Source organism: Euleptes europaea, chromosome 11 (assembly GCF_029931775.1).
Source record: "Euleptes europaea isolate rEulEur1 chromosome 11, rEulEur1.hap1, whole genome shotgun sequence".
Lineage (NCBI taxonomy): Eukaryota > Metazoa > Chordata > Lepidosauria > Squamata > Sphaerodactylidae > Euleptes > Euleptes europaea.
This window is the reverse complement of record NC_079322.1, coordinates 43,486,182-43,503,822: the sequence shown is the minus strand read 5'-3', so window position 1 is coordinate 43,503,822 and position 17,641 is coordinate 43,486,182. Positions and strand designations below refer to the sequence as shown.

Here is a 17,641-nt window from a genome sequence, read left to right as displayed (position 1 = left end):
GTGCCTTCCATTGGAGCCTAGGCAGGTGGTGACAAAAGAAGAGCCTTTTTGGTCATGGCCCCAACATTTTGGAACTCCCTCCCCAGGGAGATTTATCTGTCTCCATTGTAGTCTTCTGCCAGTGGGTGAAGACTTTTTTGTTTTGTTCAGTATTCCCTAAAAAACTGTTCGGTGTTATATGTGTTTATATTTTTTATTGAATTGTTTTATATATACTTTATTTTGAATGTTTTAAAGTTGAAATGTTCTGACGTTCACTGCCTTGGTGACCCTGTTTGGGTGGAAAGTTGTCACAGAAATGTTGAAATAAATACATGTTTAATGTCATATACTCCATTTGTTTTGGTATAAAGGTTTCTACTTTCATGATGGAAGCTGTACAAGTTCTTTCTCAGCCAATACAATGTGTGTTTCTTTCTTCAAAGTTGAGATGAAGCTGGTAAACTTGAGTGGGCTGGCACTTAAAATTAAATTGCATGCAAAGTTACTATGTAAAAGGTGATAGTATCATTCTTTGAAATAAAGGTGAAATAATATCATACTTTATTTCTTGTAGCTGGTGGCTGTTTTAAGAGATGTCAAATACCTCTTGCTTTTGGGTCAGCCTGATATTCCAAAGTCTGCATTAGAAATCTATAAGAAAAGAAGAACTTTTGACAAGGTATGTGCTTTAAGCAACCTACATTCATTTTGGCTGAGGGAGTGTAGTTGTGCGTATCCCACGGAGTATTTTTTTTCCTTCTCACAGTCTAAAATAAATGAAGAAGCCAGCCCTGGCCATTCAATTCAAAACATTCTGTTATTATGTTAAGATGAAGATCTTTTCCTTCAAGCCCATGGGCTGTGGGAGCATCCTATAAAAACCTGTGGCTCAGTTGATGGCTTGAATGCCTGTGTTGGAACCACTGCTCTGCCTCTTCCCATCTTTTCCTCCTACCACCACTAGTTCTCTGCAGTGGTCTGTATGTATTCAAATGGCCAGTTGCAGTTCTAGTCCTGTTTTGTTTCCTAATAATGTGGCACAAGACGGGCTCACGAAAAGACACGTGGGAAATAAACAATTGAGACATTTCCACTGGCCAAAATCTCTCCTCAAGGATACTGTAAGTTCTTAGCAGGCCAATTTCCCCATCACCTGTGGTCAGCCCCATTGTGCAGAGTTGTCTGTCTACCTGGGGCTGAGCCCCTGGCTGTAAGATATAGGGATGGGCCCTGTATATGTGTATGTGGGTGCTGCCATGTTTGTTTTACACACTGTTGCTTTATGTCTTAGTAGTTCATGCACAGTATTAATAGGAAATATGCTGAGTGAGCCATAGGTGGCCACTGGCAATGGCAGAAATGTAGAAAAGGTGCAGGTGACTGTCTCCCAGTTTAAACGATAACTTCATAAAGAGCAAACTAGATTGCCATTACAGTGTTTTCATAGCAGATTTCAACATTTGGTTTTTTCCCCTAAACGAACAGCACATAGGAGTCCTTGAGCTTGTCGTACAGTGGTATAACAAGGTTAAACAGACAGTTTTGGAGGTAGAATACCCTCTGATTGAAACAGAACTGAAAGCAGTTGATGACCTGCTAATGGAAGCTGAAGAAACTTTCACATGGCAAGAGGAGAACTGCTGGGAGTACACTGAGCATGTGAAAGCCACAGTTTATGACTTGGAACAAAGACTTCAAAAGTCCAAGGACAATATTAAAGCCGTTCAACAAATTATGAAGGGGTGGATGGAGCAGCCCCTCTTTTGTAGAAAAGACAATAAGAAGGAAGCTTTGTTGAACTTGGAAGACAAAGAAGATAGGCTTTCTAAGAAATTCATGGCACTTCAAAAAGATGGCTGTAAGATCCATACACTTACACAGGTAACTTACCGAACCACCACATCTTCTGCTATGCTCCTGTGTGAATTATGCTCCTCAGGTGGTGACCTCTCTTAGGACTGTCCAGACAGCAACAGCTAGGTGACAAGCTTTCTCTGTGGTGGGTCCAGTCCTCTGGAATGGTCTACCAAAGTGGGTATGCAAAACTATGTTTAGGAAGGTTTGCATGACAGTTCTATTTCACAGGGCATTTAGAGGAGGATGTAGCAGTGTGTTTATAGATTTGCACATTATGTTTATCTCTTATTGGACTTTTGCGTTCTGCTACTTGTAGTTGCACTGTTAGCTGCTGTAAATCTAAGGAAATATGGTGGGGTATAAATATTTCAAATAAATAAATGTAGAATAAATTAGCATAGTAACAGAAGGAATATTTAATTTGATTTTGTAGTATATCCTCCTGTCTCCCTCTTTTGCAAAAAAAAAAAAAAAAGTGACAGTTTAGCATAATAAAATAGTGTTTGAGCATTTCATGCCCTTTACAGCCCATTCCTGAGCTTGCGGCATGCGGGGACCGTGGGGAAGAGGCGCAGCCGCGCCTCCTAAGCCGTTTCGCGCACGCCACAAGAACGAAAAAAGCCTTGAAAAGGCTTTTTTTGTTTTCAGAGGGGCTAAAAGCCGCATTGTAGACTGTATAATTAGTATGTCTCTTTTTTTTGTTTTCAGGAAAACTTAATACTTTTAAAAGCAGACCCAGATTCAGATTCCTGGAAGATGTATTTGGAGTTCATTGATGACATCATAGTTGAGGGCTTTTTTAATGTCATAGTGCACAATTTAAACTTCTTTTTGGAAAACACAGAGACAAGCTTGAAGACACTTCCATTATTCCAGGTTCAGATGACCCTAAGTACTATAGATATTGCATTCAAACCTTCATTGGACAAAGAAGCTGGAGATGGCTTTTATGACCTAATAGATGAACTTTTAAGCAATATTTTCAAAATGTCTGGCCAGGTGAAAAGAGTAGCCACACATCTAGGAGTGCAGCATTATCAGGTACTGAAGTATTTCTAAACAAGGAAACGTATAATTTAGAAAAAGAAGTTAAATGCAAAGATCCAGTGATTACAAATGTTCACATACAGAGAAAAATAAACTTGGCGCTGAACTACAGAAATGACCTTTTTTGTTTTTGTTTTGGTCTTAGAATGATATGGACAGTATGTTAGAGCTGTCAGAGACTAGAAAAGTGATTATGGGCAGAGTGGAAGATGTTATTATCAAAGCTGTGGACTTCAAAAACACTTTTGAACCTTATGCTTATCTTTGGGTCGAAGACAGATCAGAGTTTATGAAACAATTTCTTTTTGATGGACATATGTTAACTTCTGGAGACACTGAAATTCATGGTGATGGTACATCTGATCAACACCCAATAACTGAACAATTTAAAGAGCAGGCAAGAAAGTGGATATTTATTTATGTATATTCATAGTCCCTCTTAAATGTGAAATAAAAAGTATATTTATAACACACAGTTTTCTGTTGTAGATTGACATCTATGAGAATCTTTACATTCAAGTCAGCAAACTTGAAGATTTCAGAATATTTGAGGGGTGGTTGAAAATGGACATGAAACCTTTCCTAATTTGTTTGTTAAACATCATTAAGAAATGGAGTTGGATGTTCAAAGAATACCTTTTGAGATTTGTCATTGACAGGTAAAAATTATGTATTGAGAAGAATAACTCTGATTTGTTTTTTGTTTTTTTTAAGTGATGTGTTGGGGTCAGTGGAAATTCAGGGGGAAGGGGAGAAAACAGGCTCAAAGGAATTGGGTCCTCTGTGCCTAAATCTTCATCCCCGCAGTAATCCTTGCTGCTAAAAGGATTCCTTGTGATTCTGCACCACCCAAGCACAGTTCACTATATAACTATTTAAGAAAACGTATTGAGAGGTGAGACTGAAACAGATTAACCCTCAGTTGGTCTCTTTCTGATTCTTCTGGCCCTTACCCCCAATCTTCTGTAAGCATAGTATAACTTTAAATTCAAAATTATAGTCTAAATAACCATATTTGAAGATCACTTTAATTTCCCATTACATATTAGCATGCAGTAGAAAAGATTCCATCATTGTAAATCCAACTTCCTTCCTTTGGTAGCCTGACTGACCTAGAAGAATTCATTAAAATGACCAATGCTGGGCTCCAAAAAGAATTAAAGGAAGGAGATTATAATGGATTGGTAGATGTTATGGTTCACCTCCTTGCTGTGAGAGACCGGCAAGCAACTACCGATGAGCTTTTTAGGCCTCTAAAAGATACGATTGTCCTCTTGGAAAGCTATGGACAGAAAATGCCAGATCACATTTATGTCCTGGTAGAGGTACTGTACATTTAGGAACAAATGTTCCATGCTTCTGTCTGTCATGAATGCTGCCTGTCATTTCCAGATGATTATGATGAACTTTTTTCTTCCCTCTGCCTGACATCCTGAACAATCAATGGATTACGTTTTACAAGTAACATTGTGTAGAATCCAGTGAAAATTTCTCCCGTACAAGTCCCACTGAAATAAATGATATCTGCAGGAGAACTCTACTTGGAATCTCATTTATTTCTGCAGGACTTTGTTGAGAGAACTTTCTGGCAAACTGTCTGTCTCCAGTTTGTTGTTGCATTGTGTAAGTGTGAGTATCGATCAAGAAAGAAAATTGAAGCAAGGAGGTTAATATTTGCAGTTTTTGGCACCAGCTTGTCTATCCCAGATTCTTGTTAAATTATAAATATTTTCTGGTTCAGAAAGCATAGTGAGTCAGGTTGAACTAATTCAAACGTGGGAACAAGTGATCCACACAACAGACAGAAAGTAGGATTTTTTTTCTGCTGAAAATTATGGGAAAAAGCCCACTAATCAGGATCCAAAGAGTAACAGTTATTTCTGTGCTACCATGCTGTCTTTAGACATGTCCCCTAAAATGGCAGCCCCAGGATTTTATATCTGTGATTTATAAGTGGTGGGACTTTTAAATAATGTAGTGTGGATCTGTACTTCCCTTTCCCCCCATAAGCTGAAGAAAATAGTAAGCATTACTAGCAAAACCATCCATCTTCTGGTAGAGTTTGAGAGATGTTCCACTTGCTTTTAAAAATAATTGCGGCAGATTATTCCAGTTGTGTGGGAGCAATTTATGGGTAAGTGGCCCCCATGTGTTTGGGGAATGTGTAAAGGACACCTGTCTTTAGTGTGAAGTTCTTGATAATCTGTTCTGTCTGTACTCTAGGAACTGCCTGAAAGATGGAACACCACCAAAAAACTTGCTGTATCCATAAAGCATGAAGTGGCTCCTCTTCTGACTTCTGAGGTCACCCTTCTCAGGAAAAAATGTGTGGCTTTTGATGTAAGCTACCCTGATTTTTTTTTTTAAAAAAAACATGCTTTTATGGGGACAAGATTGTTGACAGAATTTATTGCCTGCGTTTCTTTCATCAGGGAAAGCAGATAGGATTCAGAGAAAGATTTAGAGTGGATGCTCCCTTTCACTTTGATGCCAAAAACCCATATGTGCTTCTTGATAAGGTAATGGAGAAATCTCAGAGGTGCACGTTACACTTGTGATCTAACTACAGAACTCAGATTTCTGTTTTCATACTGTGTCATTTGTATCTGACATTATTTTTAAGTGGAGTGTTATGTGCCTCTGCATGTAAAGTGTGCATTTTTTTTACAGCAGCCTTACCAATTTCAAAGACACAATGCATGCATATTTAAAATGCATCATGGTTTTTGAAAAATAATTTTATAACACTTGTTCACAATGAAATGATTTCCCCACTTTGTATGCACCACAGAGGTTAGCTACAACAAATCAGCTTAAGCTTTCTAATTGACTTTGCTGGGATGTGGTTTGCACCCTTTCGCAGCTTTCTATGAAGTGATATATCAGAGGGATTTCTTCAAAATGTTGTTTGATGGGGTGTGCTTGCTTTATTTAGAACAAAATGTTGATAGGTAATTTGTGGAAAGACATGAAAATTACTTCTTGCTAGAATAAAGCCTTTACAGGTATGCATTTAATTGTGCATAATGTGCTTTTGATCTGACCCCTGAAGTTTGTATGTGGATATAAATGTATAAATCTGTAGGGGCAGAAATTCAGCTGATATAAATCAGTGCTACTGCACTGAATTTGATTTATGCTAGCTGAGGAACTCATAAATGGCTCATAAATGTATGTGGTATGTCTTATAGAGCATCAGAAAGGAAAATGAAACATGGAGCATTTCTTCAGTAATTCTTGTAAAATATCTGTGTAATTCCATTGTCTTCAGTATATAAAAATTTGGATTTTAACTGAACTTGCTTTATACCTACAACCATGTGTATTTTAACTTCCTCAAGGCAAACAGGGAACTAGAGGCACTGGAAGAAGAAATGTCACACATAAAGGAATCTGCCAACCTGTTTGAAGTGGTAATGCCGGATTACAAGCAAATGAAACAATGTCGCAAGGAAATACAACTGCTCAAGAGAGTGTGGGATATTAATGTTTATGTTACAGTAAGAATTTTATGTGTTTTTGAAAGTACATTGTACAATTGGCAGTGGCACAAAATGTTGGAGTCTTTTAGGGGGAGGGTTATCATTTTAGCAGCCTTTGTAGCTTAAACTGTACAGTTCGTTCAATTTTTAAAAGTTGTTATGGGATCAAGACTTGTGAGATTAAAAAAAAAAGTCTCAGCTCAAACTAAGCCCAGGAAATAGTCATAAAGAATACATTATATTTTAAAATTGGGATGCAGTTTTAAAATACAGTGGCAAGAATACTACTCTTGAACACACACAAAACCTGCTGAAAATCTTTGTCAATGTATGAGGAAAGGGGTGGAAAAAACTCTCACCAAACCATGAAAGAAAGAAAAATGTTTTAAAATAACTTAAAGCGAGGGGTGCACTAGAAATAGGTAAGCCACAAACGGCAGCCATACCTTTTCCCCTGACCTGGATAACCCAGGATAGCCCAATCTTATCAGATCTTGAATTTTAAGCACGGTGAGCCCTGGCTAGTACTTGGATGGGAGACCTCCAAGGAAACCCACAGTCATGATGCAGAGCCAGGCAATGGCAAGCCACCTCTGTTTGTCTCTTGTCTTGAAAACCCTGTAAGATTGTGATAAATTGGCTGTTACTTGACAGCACTTTCCACCAGCAGCAGCCATACCTTTATTTGGTGCAAACATGTATGTCAACCCAAGGATAGCGCACATTTTGCCTTAAAACCTGCATGTGTTTGTCTATGGTTTCACCCCCTTTGGCAGCAAACTTATAAGGAGGAGGAGGAGAGAAAAAGGGGGGAACAGCAGAACACTCTTAGCATGTCAGTTCTCTCAAGAGTATTATCCTCCTTTTTTATTGCCGTCAAGTCGCAGCTGACTTATGGTGACCCCTTAGGGATTTCAAGGCACAAGACTTTCCTTGGATGTCTTTCCTTGGTATTCCTTGGAGGTCTCCCATCCAAATACTAGCCAGGGTCAGGACTGAGAGTGTGTGACTGGCCCAAGATCACCCAGTAAGCTTCCATGGCAGAAGTGGGAATTTGAACGTGGGTTTCACAGGTCCTAGTCCGACACCTTAACCACTACACCATGCTGGCTCTCATTTTCCTCCTAAACAGCTATTTATATAAATAGAAATACAGAACCGTAGCGTGGAGTGAGCCAAAGTTTTCAGATTTTCACCCAAGAATTTTCAAGATTTATAAAATGTTTACAAAATTATGTTTACAAAAGAAACCTAATTGAAAACATATCACTAGTATAAAAAAACCCTATTTATTTTACCTATTATATTAGTCTGTTTTCTTACAGATACTTGCCTTGATCAAATTTCATTGATGTTTTTCCATGTTCCTCCACTTTCAGAGTGCCATTAATGATTGGACCAAAAGCCATTGGAGAGAGATTAGTATGGAACAGATGGATGTAGAGCTCAGAAGGTTTACCAAGGCAAGTTTCAGAGCTACCCATTATATTTGCATTGTTTATGTTGTTTTATCATTTTTGTCTACATCCGGTATCTGATATTTGCTCAAAATATTATGTATCAAGTTTGCTTTCTTTTAACCTTCTCTTTTTTAAAAACTGAGGTTTAGCTCCCTGTGGATGGAAATGATAAGATCATATTGCCACTTCTTTTGAACTGGTTCTGAAAAGACAAACAAGGTCATCCTTTTTTTAAATGGTAGTGATTTTTTCATTTATTTATGACACCACTAAGATAGACCTGAATATATCTTAAAATGTAATTTTGCCTTTCTCCTAACTTTAAGAAGAATTGTCTCCAAACGGTCCCTAGTACCTAGCAATTACTTACATTAATGATATAACATGCACAAGAAATAGGGGTATGACAAATAGGATCACTTTTCCTGATGGTTCAGTGAACATAATTCATGTATTTTCATGTGTTTTCATTATCAGTCATTGCTGCTAAATTTTGAAGGTAAGGAAGATAAAATTCTAGCATATCTTGGAAAGTCCTTTAATACTTCGTTAAGGGTATCGTTGTCGTTCTTTGATGGAGTATTCCTTAACTTTGTTATGATTTTTTTCCCTTAGGAGGTGTGGTCATTGGATAAAGAAGTTCGCTCCTGGAATGTATATATCGGTTTAGAGTTAACAATAAAGAACATGTTGACATCACTGAGGGTTGTAACAGAGCTACAAAATCCTGCAATGAGAGACAGACACTGGTATCAGCTGATGGATGCAATAGGTGTAAGTATCTTAATACCATTCTCAGGACTGGTCTTAGCTCTTAAGTTATATATGTGATATGACATTTCTTCCTGTTTCTACAGGAACAAAAATGGGGGCATTTTTTATTTCATGAATCTTTTTGAAATGATTTATATAACTTCACTCATAAGGCGAATTTCCCTTTTCCTCATGAGAGTCAGTAATTTATATCTCAACATGAAAACAGCCACCAGGAATTTAATATGGTCCACAGAGCTAATTAAATCTGAGTAAGAGTATGTTGAGGGTCAAAAGACCACAGTTTCTATGCTTTGGAGAATCTCCTCCATGGAACTGTGTATCAGGTATTGCAAATCTGTTGCTTCATCACCAAATTCCAATTCAGCCTCAGATTAAACCTCATGCTAGTAGAGAAATAAATATTTTTGTTCTTGAACCCCTTCACCTCCAATTTCAAGAACTATAGGTGTCGAAGAATGTATTGTTTCTATATGACCTTCATTTCAGAAAATGTAAACTATGGGAGTACTTCTAAGCAGATCCACTGAGAAGTAAATCCCAAGTGTGTCTTAATCCCAGGAAAAGTGTTTTTAGGGTTATAAAATCACCAATTGAGGTTGAGAAAATAAATGTCTTCCAAACATTTAAGAAAAATAAGATAGTACAAAGCTGGTCTGGCATTTTTGGAGGAGACATTGGCCTTGGACCCATTCCAGTCTGGCTTCTTCCCTGGTCACAGGACAAAGATGGCTCTGGTCACCATCACAGACAATCTTTGCCTGCAGCTGGATCGAGGCAGGTCAGGACTGTTGATATTACTAGATCTTTCGGCAGTCTTCAACACAATCAATTACGATCTTTTAGACCACCAACCTGTGGACATTGGAATCTGGAGCACAGCCCTTCAATAGCTGCGCTCCTTCCTCCATGGTTAGGGACAGAGGGTAGTGCTTGGGGAAGAGATATCACCATGGCATCCTTTGATGTGTGGGGTTCTGCAGGGAGCAATCCTCTCCCCTATGTTATTTGACATTTGCATGCACCCCCTCGCCCAGCTTGTCTGGGGTTTCAGGCTGGGTTGTCACCAGTACCCTGATGACTGACCCCCAGCTTTATCTATTGATGGATGGCCTTCCGGATTCTGCCCCAGACACACTGGCCAGGTGCTTGGAGGCTGTGACTGGTTGGTTGAGACAAAGTTGGCTGAAACATAATCCACCAAAGACAGAGGTCCTGTGGCTCGGCTGGGGTGGCTCTGAGGTGGTGCGCCAACTCTCGGCTCTTGAAGACGTGCAATTAACATCTGCATCCTTCATCAAAAGGCTAGGTTTGATCTGTGATGCCGCCTTAACAATGAAGGCACAGGTCACAGCCGTGGCCAAGGCAGCTTTTTCCCATCTCTGCCAGGCAGTTGGTGTCCTTCCTCTTCTGCCCTGACCTAGACATGGTGATCCATGTGACGGTTACCTCCAGCCTAGATTACTGTAACTCGTTATATGTAGGGCTGCCCTCAAGACTGATCCAGAAACTCCAGCTGGTACAAAATGCCTCTGCTAGGGTCCTCGCTGGGACCCCGCTGAGAGTGCACAGTCAGCCAGTGCTCCGACAACTGCACATGCTCCAGGTAGAGCACTGATTCAGGCTCTAGTTGCTAGGTTTAACCTTTAAAACATAACACGGTCTGGGACCGTCGTATCTGCGGGACCGTCTCTCCTGGTATGCCCCCCACAGAGCTCTACGATCTGCTAATAATAACCTGCTGGTGGTCCCCTGCCCAAAGAGTATCCAGCTATCCTCAACTAGGGCCAGGGCTTTTTTGGCCCTGGCTCCAGCCTTGTGGAATTCGCTCTTCAGTGAGACCTGGGGCCTGTAAGACAGAGATATTCTACCAGGTCTATAGTTGAGGGCAGCAAAGGTTGCCATCAGAGCTGGCCTCCGTAACCCCCTCCTTGCCGTTATCACTTTGTTGGGAGCCCTGGCTGTTTTTCCAGGCCCACTGTTGAGCTATGCTTGATTCTTCAGAGATGAGCGCATTGTTAATAATCTAGCAATGTTTGATAATTAGGAATTGTTTTTTTTTAATTTTATGGTGTGTATATTGTATATTAGGATTGTATTATATTGTTGTGTGATTTTAAATGATGGCAGCCACCCTGAGCCAGGCCTTGGTTGTGATATAGGACAGGATATAAATTGAAATTAATAGTAATAATATAAATGTGTTGCTAAAACAATAATTCCCTCAAATTATTTGTTTATCTGGTATTTTTTATTGTTTGCATTGTTTATCTGGTATTTCCTTGGGTTTATAAAATGTATACCACCATAGACACAAGATCCCTGCCTCAAGCCACAAAAGAGGGGAAAGGAGGATTTTTTTTCTTCCCCTGTTTTGACTTACAGCTTTTGCTCCAGGGAGAGATGAGTGGGGTGTACTTTATTCATTAAAAGAAAAGCCAGAAACGAGAGCAAGATGAGAGCATGAGGTGAAATAAAAATAATTTCAATAAACAACAAATAGGTCAAAGGCCTGTTATTCCTCTGGTATATTTTACAGGTTCAGTTTTCAATAAACAAACATACAACATTAGCCGAGTTGCTGGCACTGAAGCTGCATAAGTTTGAAGATGACATTCAAAGTATTGTTGACAAAGCAGTAAAAGAGCTAGGCACTGAAAAGGTTTGTATTTTTCCACTTCTGACTATATTTAACAGCTGTACGTATAAGAATTACTACAACAATTTCAAGGCATTTGCCATTCATGGAATCGCCCATAACAATGAAGAAAATGGCAGTTCTTAAGACAAATAATATCTGTCTATCTAGACTAGGAGAATCATCGTGGTGTAGTGGTTAAGGTGTCGGACTAGGATCTGGGAAAACCAGGTTCAAATCCCCATTTGTGCCATGGAAGCTTGCTGAGTAACCTTGGGCCAGTCACACACTCTCAGCCTCGACCCAGGAATACCAGGGTCATGACGGCAGGGCAGGCAATGGCAAACCACCTCCAAATGTCTCTTGCTGACCCAGGGCTAAATGGGAGGGAATGCCGACGCACCAAAGTTATACGAATAAACCTCTTGACTAGCAATTTAATGCAACTTAACTTTATTAAACAACACATTTATAACAGTAAATTGGAAAGATTGAAAGGTTAGTTGGAATGTAATAGGCCACAACTTGGAATTGGCAACAGCTGCGACCCTCGTGGCGCAACATGTATGATGTGTCAGGTACCCAGGCCGACCCCAATGCGGCCCGGTGTGCCAACCCGCCCACAGCGGTCCCGCTGTGGGCAACCGGAACGGCAGGCCAGGAAGACACCAGAACGATCGCTACTGGGTGTTTTTGCCCGCCGCTTGGGAAGAGGCAGAACACCTACCCTTCAGCCAGGGCATAACCTTAAAGCCTCTCCCAAAAACCCCCAATTGGGATTCCCGATTTAGGAAAGCGACCCCTCCTGGTCGTTTTTCCTCCAAACTGACACATCTCCATGCCTATCCGCCCAAGTTGTGACATGACGCTTAGGGAGGGTGGGTGGGCCAAAAACAAAGACGGAGCTGGAGGCGGGCCCTCCTCCCCGTCTTATACAAACATGGGAGGGGTAGTCCGGCCCACCTCAAGCTCCCACCCATAGCTCCCATTGGCTGAGAGCCCTAGGATCCAGCCAATGGGAGACTTGCCGGGGAGGCAAGGACCGGCACGAGCCCACGTGCCTCCCTTCTTTGCGCTCCGACCTTCCCCCCGCCGCAGGCAGCAAACATAGCTCCCGCTGAAGCGGGAACCAGAACTTGCCTTGAAAACACTTTTATTTAGCTTCTTCAAACCGTTTAGGGCCCTTCTTTATGAAATTGCTACTGCAGTTCATACATACACACTGGAGCGAAGGAACTGCTGTGTCCCCAATGAGCACACCTTTACATTCCCATTGAGATGGCTGTTAAGAACATGAGCCAGATGTAAAATTCTGAAAGTTATTTTCACTTTAGTTTACATTTGGGAATGCAACCATACAACCTCACATGGTTTACAACACCATTTTAGCCTTCATCTAGTGTGTAGACTGTGACCACTGAGGAAGGCCTTCTGGTCCATATATATTGTTTCACTGGATTAATCTGTGGTACTCTGAACAACTGTAATAGGTGTATAGTTTATTGCACAGTTTGTGACGTATGGCTTGAAGCCTATTTTGTTTTTAATGTGGTTTTAGGTGCACTGCTAGATTATATATATATATATATATAGTTTAATTCATTTTTATAGTGTTACCCTTAACCTCCTAGGTTTCCAAACCTACAGGGTCACCCTAAGTCAGCTGTGAATTGATGGCAACAAAAAAAAATCTAGACCACGGTCACTCAGTGAAGATGTCAGAGAGGAATTTGTACCCAGATTCACCAGTCCAAGTCTAGCACTCTATTGGCTATCTCACACTGGTTCTGACCTGTGGCATTCTACCTCTCTGGGATTTTTAAAGAATATTTGTTGAGTATGAGCAAATGTTTCTAACCAGCAACCTGATTTTTTTAAACTAGATTCTCATAGAAATCAGTCAAATATGGACTACCATGGAGTTTTCCTATGAAAAGCATTACAGGACCAATATTCCTTTGCTGAAAACTGATGAACAGCTTTTTGAGACTTTAGACAATAACCAAGTAAGATGTTATTTTCTAATGTAAATAATAAATGAGCTCATTGCTGAATGCCTAATGTGTTTTATAATTGGGCTAAATTTACAACCCTGCTTCCAGAATTTGTATTTAAAACGAATCTTAACTGTCCCAGATGTTAGTCTGTAAAATTATATGTGTTCTTAACTGTATATGTGTTAACAAAAATTCCTGTCTGTGTAGGAGTTAGCAAAATTATAGGTCCTTGGTCTCTCTCCCCCCCTCCCCCCAGATAGTATAGAATCATTTAATAATATGCTGTCCATTTGCAAGGTTTGAAAATGTCTTTTGCTATGATTTACTGTAATAATAGCTTGCAGGAAATTTTTGTAGAACTTGTGTAGCTCTGTCTCATGCGCATGTTCAAGTAATTTTATTTATCCTTTAATTTTATCCTGCCTCTTTTGTTTTCCAAGGTTCAACTGCAAACAATTCTACAGAGCAAATACGTTGAATATTTCATTGAACAAGTCTTAAGCTGGCAGAAAAAGTTGAATGTGGCAGACGCAGTCATTTTCATTTGGATGGAAGTTCAGCGTACTTGGGTTCATCTAGAAACCATTTTCATTGGCTCACATGATATCAGAGAACAGCTTCCCCAAGATGCAAAGCGATTTGATGGCATTGATTCAGATTTTAAGGTTAACAAAGAACAGCTGGAATTGCTGTGGTGGCAGTTGCTTTGGCAGCAGCTGCCACCACAGCACAAGGATCTACACTGTGGTACTAAAGTTAAGCTGTGGCAATCATTTTGTGGCTGGCTCCACCTCCTGCAGCAGCCATGTTGTTGCTGTGCCTACTCCACCATGCCATGTCAGAATACCTGTGGGAATCCCAAATATGTAGAAAACCCTACCTTGTATTTGGGTGGTCCATTTTTGCTGATTTTGTAACCATAATGCGACTAACTACATTATTCTTAAGAATATTACATTATTTTTATATACAGATATAAAACTTAAAACTGCATTGTATTTTCAATACAATCATTGAACAGGCAACAGTAATTTAGGTAAGATGTGCTAAAATCCAGGCAAATGGAAACCATTCACAAAATCATGTTTCCCCCTGATGTGTGTGGGAAAATGTATTATTAGGCTTTACTTAAAATCTTTTTTCCTCAAAGAGAACAGTTTAAAACATTGTAAGAAATGCTTAAATGTATTATTGCTACATTTCACATCTTCAAAATAATTAATTACATATTTCAGGAGACAGCATATTTTGAACAAGTGTATTTGTAATAGTTTGGTTAGTATTTATGAAGTTTCCTGAATTTTAAATATTTTAACTAGCATTTCTGCATTCATCCAGGAATTAATGATTGACTCCGCAAATACAAAAAATGTATTGGAAGCAACAACACAACCCAATTTATATGAAAAACTTGAAGACCTGCAAAACAGGTAAAACTGAATTAACAGTTTTATACAAAATATTCAGGCACCCAGCAGCGAGCAGTTTAAAGGTAGCAAGGACAATGGTATGGCAGTGTTGGTCTCATTTCTGTCAATTGTATATCTATTACTGTGCTTGTTAAAAAGAATAAACAATACCTGCCATTTAAAGGGAGAGTCTGTCATACTCAAATGGATTTTGGAAAGAACAAGAAGTATTTATGGTATAATATACACCATTTTTATTGGTTCTCGTAGGTTATCCGGGCTGTGTAACCGTGGTCTTGGTATTTTCTTTCCTGACGTTTCGCCAGCAGCTGTGGCCGGCATCTTCAGAGGAGTAACACTGAAGGACAGTGTCTTCAGTGTTACTCCTCTGAAGATGCCGGCCACAGCTGCTGGCGAAACGTCAGGAAAGAAAATACCAAGACCTTGGTTACACAGCCCGGATGACCTAAGAGAACCAATGAACTCTGACCGTGAAAGCCTTCGACACCATTTTTATTGTTTAATAATTTCCTTATGGTCAGGGAGTGGGAACAACAGTGTACCCTGAAGATCCTCCTCTTTCTCTATTAAGGTTTCTAATTAGAGAACCAACTCATGAAGAGGCTCATGCAGCATCTTCCCCCATCTTTCATGCCTTTTGACTCCTCCTGTGATAAAGGCAGTATGGGAACCTGGTCATGTGATGTACTCATCACAGTGCACGTGGAGCTCTGCTTTGGCCAATCGAAAGTCCTGTGATAGTCAGACCTATACAGAGAGCTCTGCATGGACAGGGTATGCTCTATTTTTATCACTCACTGAATTGGGACACTTTATTCTAATGGATTTTCCTCTGAGAAAATATATGTCAAAGAAAAGTCAATTAAAGAAGAAAATCTAAAATGTTGTTATCCTTGATAATCAGTGACTATGTACTCATTCTGTGGTGAAAAAGCATTGTATATTCTTGAATGTAAAAGTGTTCTCTTAACTTTTAGACTTTCCATTTGTGAAAAAGCCCTTGCTGAGTATTTAGAAACCAAGCGTTTAGCTTTCCCTCGGTTCTATTTTGTTTCATCTGCTGATCTGCTTGACATTCTCTCCAAAGGAGCCCAGCCCAAACAGGTAAAGTTTCTTGCAATAATATTTACAGCATTATCTCCAAAGAAATAGGATAGTAGAAAGTGATTAAAATCTTAGCGAAGCTGAAATGATTGATTTCCTTAATTGTGTGCTCTTACTTTAATTTAGGTGACCTGCCACCTTATTAAACTTTTTGACAATACTGCTGATCTTAAATTTCAAGACAACAATGAAAAATCCAGGTATACTGCATTAGGGATGTACAGCAAAGAAAAGGAATATGTCCCATTCAATGCAGAACTCGAGTGTGTTGGTCAGGTATGTAGATTCTGTTTGCAAAACTAAAGTGTATGGTTTTTCATTATTTTCTAAAATGAAAATAAAGTGTTATCCTTTTAGCCCAGAGCCAATCTAGAACATTGACCTACTTCCTAGCAAATAGGTAAAATTCTACCTTAATCTGAGATAAAATTTTCAAAACCACCTTATCTACCTCTTAATTTTGTTTATATTGTGATGTGTTGGATGTTCATGTTACCATACAGGGAGAATCAAAAGACCTGTTATGTTTCAATACTTCAGGGAATTAATAATACAAATTTAGTTGCATTGGTTGTCTGGAAAATTAACAGCGCATTCCTAAACAGAGTTACACCCTTCTAAATCAATTTAAAATGGGCTTAGAAGGGTATACCTATGTTTAGGGTTGCATTGCAAATATGGCAATGAGCTGTCAAAATATGTATATCTTATGTAAAATCATAGAGTTGGAAGGGACCACCAGGGTCTTCTAACCCAACTCCCTGCACAATGCAGGAAATTAACAACTACCTCCCCCCACATCCCCAGTGACCCCAACCCTCCCCCCCACCATGCAGGATCCCACAATCAAAGCACTCCCGACAGATGGCCATCTAGCCTCTGCTTAAAGACCTCAAATGACGGGGACTCCACCACCCTCCGAGGCAGCACATTCCACCGTCGAACAGCTCTCACTGTCAGAAAGTTCTTCCTAATGTTTAGGTGGAATCACTTTTCTGTTAGTTTAAATCCATTACTCCATGTCCTAGTCTCTGGAGCAACAGAGAACAAGCTAGTTCCCTCATCAACATGACATCCCTTCAAATATTTAAACATGGCTATAATGTCTCCCCTCAACCTTCTCTTCTCCAAACTAAACAAACCCAACTCCCTAAGGCCATTTATTCATGGAAGGTTTTGCATTGGATTTGCCACTCTTTAGATGCACTTTTCCCCCATTCATATTCTCAAAACTCAACAGTAAGTTGCCATGCAGAGTTTTGAGAATTCAGATGGGGAAAATGTGCATCTATAGAGAGACAAATCCAATGCAAAACCTTCCGTGAATAAATGGCCATAGTCTCTCCTCATAGGGCATGGATTCCAGACCTTTGACCATTCTGGTCGCCCTCCTCTGGACACTCTTCAGCTTGTCAACATCCTTCTTAAATTGTGGAGCCCAAAACGGGACACAGTATTCCAAGTGAGGTCTGACCAATGCAGAATACAGTGGTAGTATTACTTCCCTTGATCTAGACACAATACTCCTATTGATGCAGCCGAGAATTCCATTGGCCTTCTTAGCTGCCATATCACACTGTTGACTCATGTTCAGTTTGTGGTCCACTAAGACTCCCAGATCTCTTTCACGTGTACTGTTGTCAAGCCAACTATCTCCTATCCTGTACCTGTGCCTTATGTTGTTTCTGTCTAGGTGAAGTACTTTACACTTCTCACTATTGAAATCCATTTTATTGCTTATGGCCCAGCTCTCCAGTCTATCGAGGTCATTCTGAACTCTGACCCTACCCTCCGGGGTATTAGCTACCCCTCCTAACTTGGTGTCATCTGCAAATTTGATTAGCATGCTCTCTATTCCATCATCCAAGTC

At 39.8% G+C, this 17,641-nt stretch overlaps 1 protein-coding gene across 1 annotated transcript in view; it reads left to right on the top strand.

Annotated features, from left to right (window-relative positions):
- DNAH11 (dynein axonemal heavy chain 11) overlaps nt 1–17,641 on the top strand; it is a 164,127-nt gene that overhangs the window by 19,272 nt on the left and 127,214 nt on the right. The window contains exons 12-28 of the mRNA XM_056857443.1: nt 557–661; nt 1,468–1,863; nt 2,548–2,880; nt 3,032–3,283; nt 3,376–3,545; nt 3,989–4,211; nt 5,110–5,226; nt 5,319–5,405; nt 6,228–6,386; nt 7,748–7,831; nt 8,444–8,602; nt 11,142–11,264; nt 13,124–13,246; nt 13,678–13,902; nt 14,576–14,667; nt 15,645–15,771; nt 15,898–16,047. Coding sequence (XP_056713421.1) covers nt 557–661; nt 1,468–1,863; nt 2,548–2,880; nt 3,032–3,283; nt 3,376–3,545; nt 3,989–4,211; nt 5,110–5,226; nt 5,319–5,405; nt 6,228–6,386; nt 7,748–7,831; nt 8,444–8,602; nt 11,142–11,264; nt 13,124–13,246; nt 13,678–13,902; nt 14,576–14,667; nt 15,645–15,771; nt 15,898–16,047 — 2,925 coding nt within the window. The remainder of the gene's footprint in view (nt 1–556; nt 662–1,467; nt 1,864–2,547; nt 2,881–3,031; nt 3,284–3,375; nt 3,546–3,988; nt 4,212–5,109; nt 5,227–5,318; nt 5,406–6,227; nt 6,387–7,747; nt 7,832–8,443; nt 8,603–11,141; nt 11,265–13,123; nt 13,247–13,677; nt 13,903–14,575; nt 14,668–15,644; nt 15,772–15,897; nt 16,048–17,641) is intronic.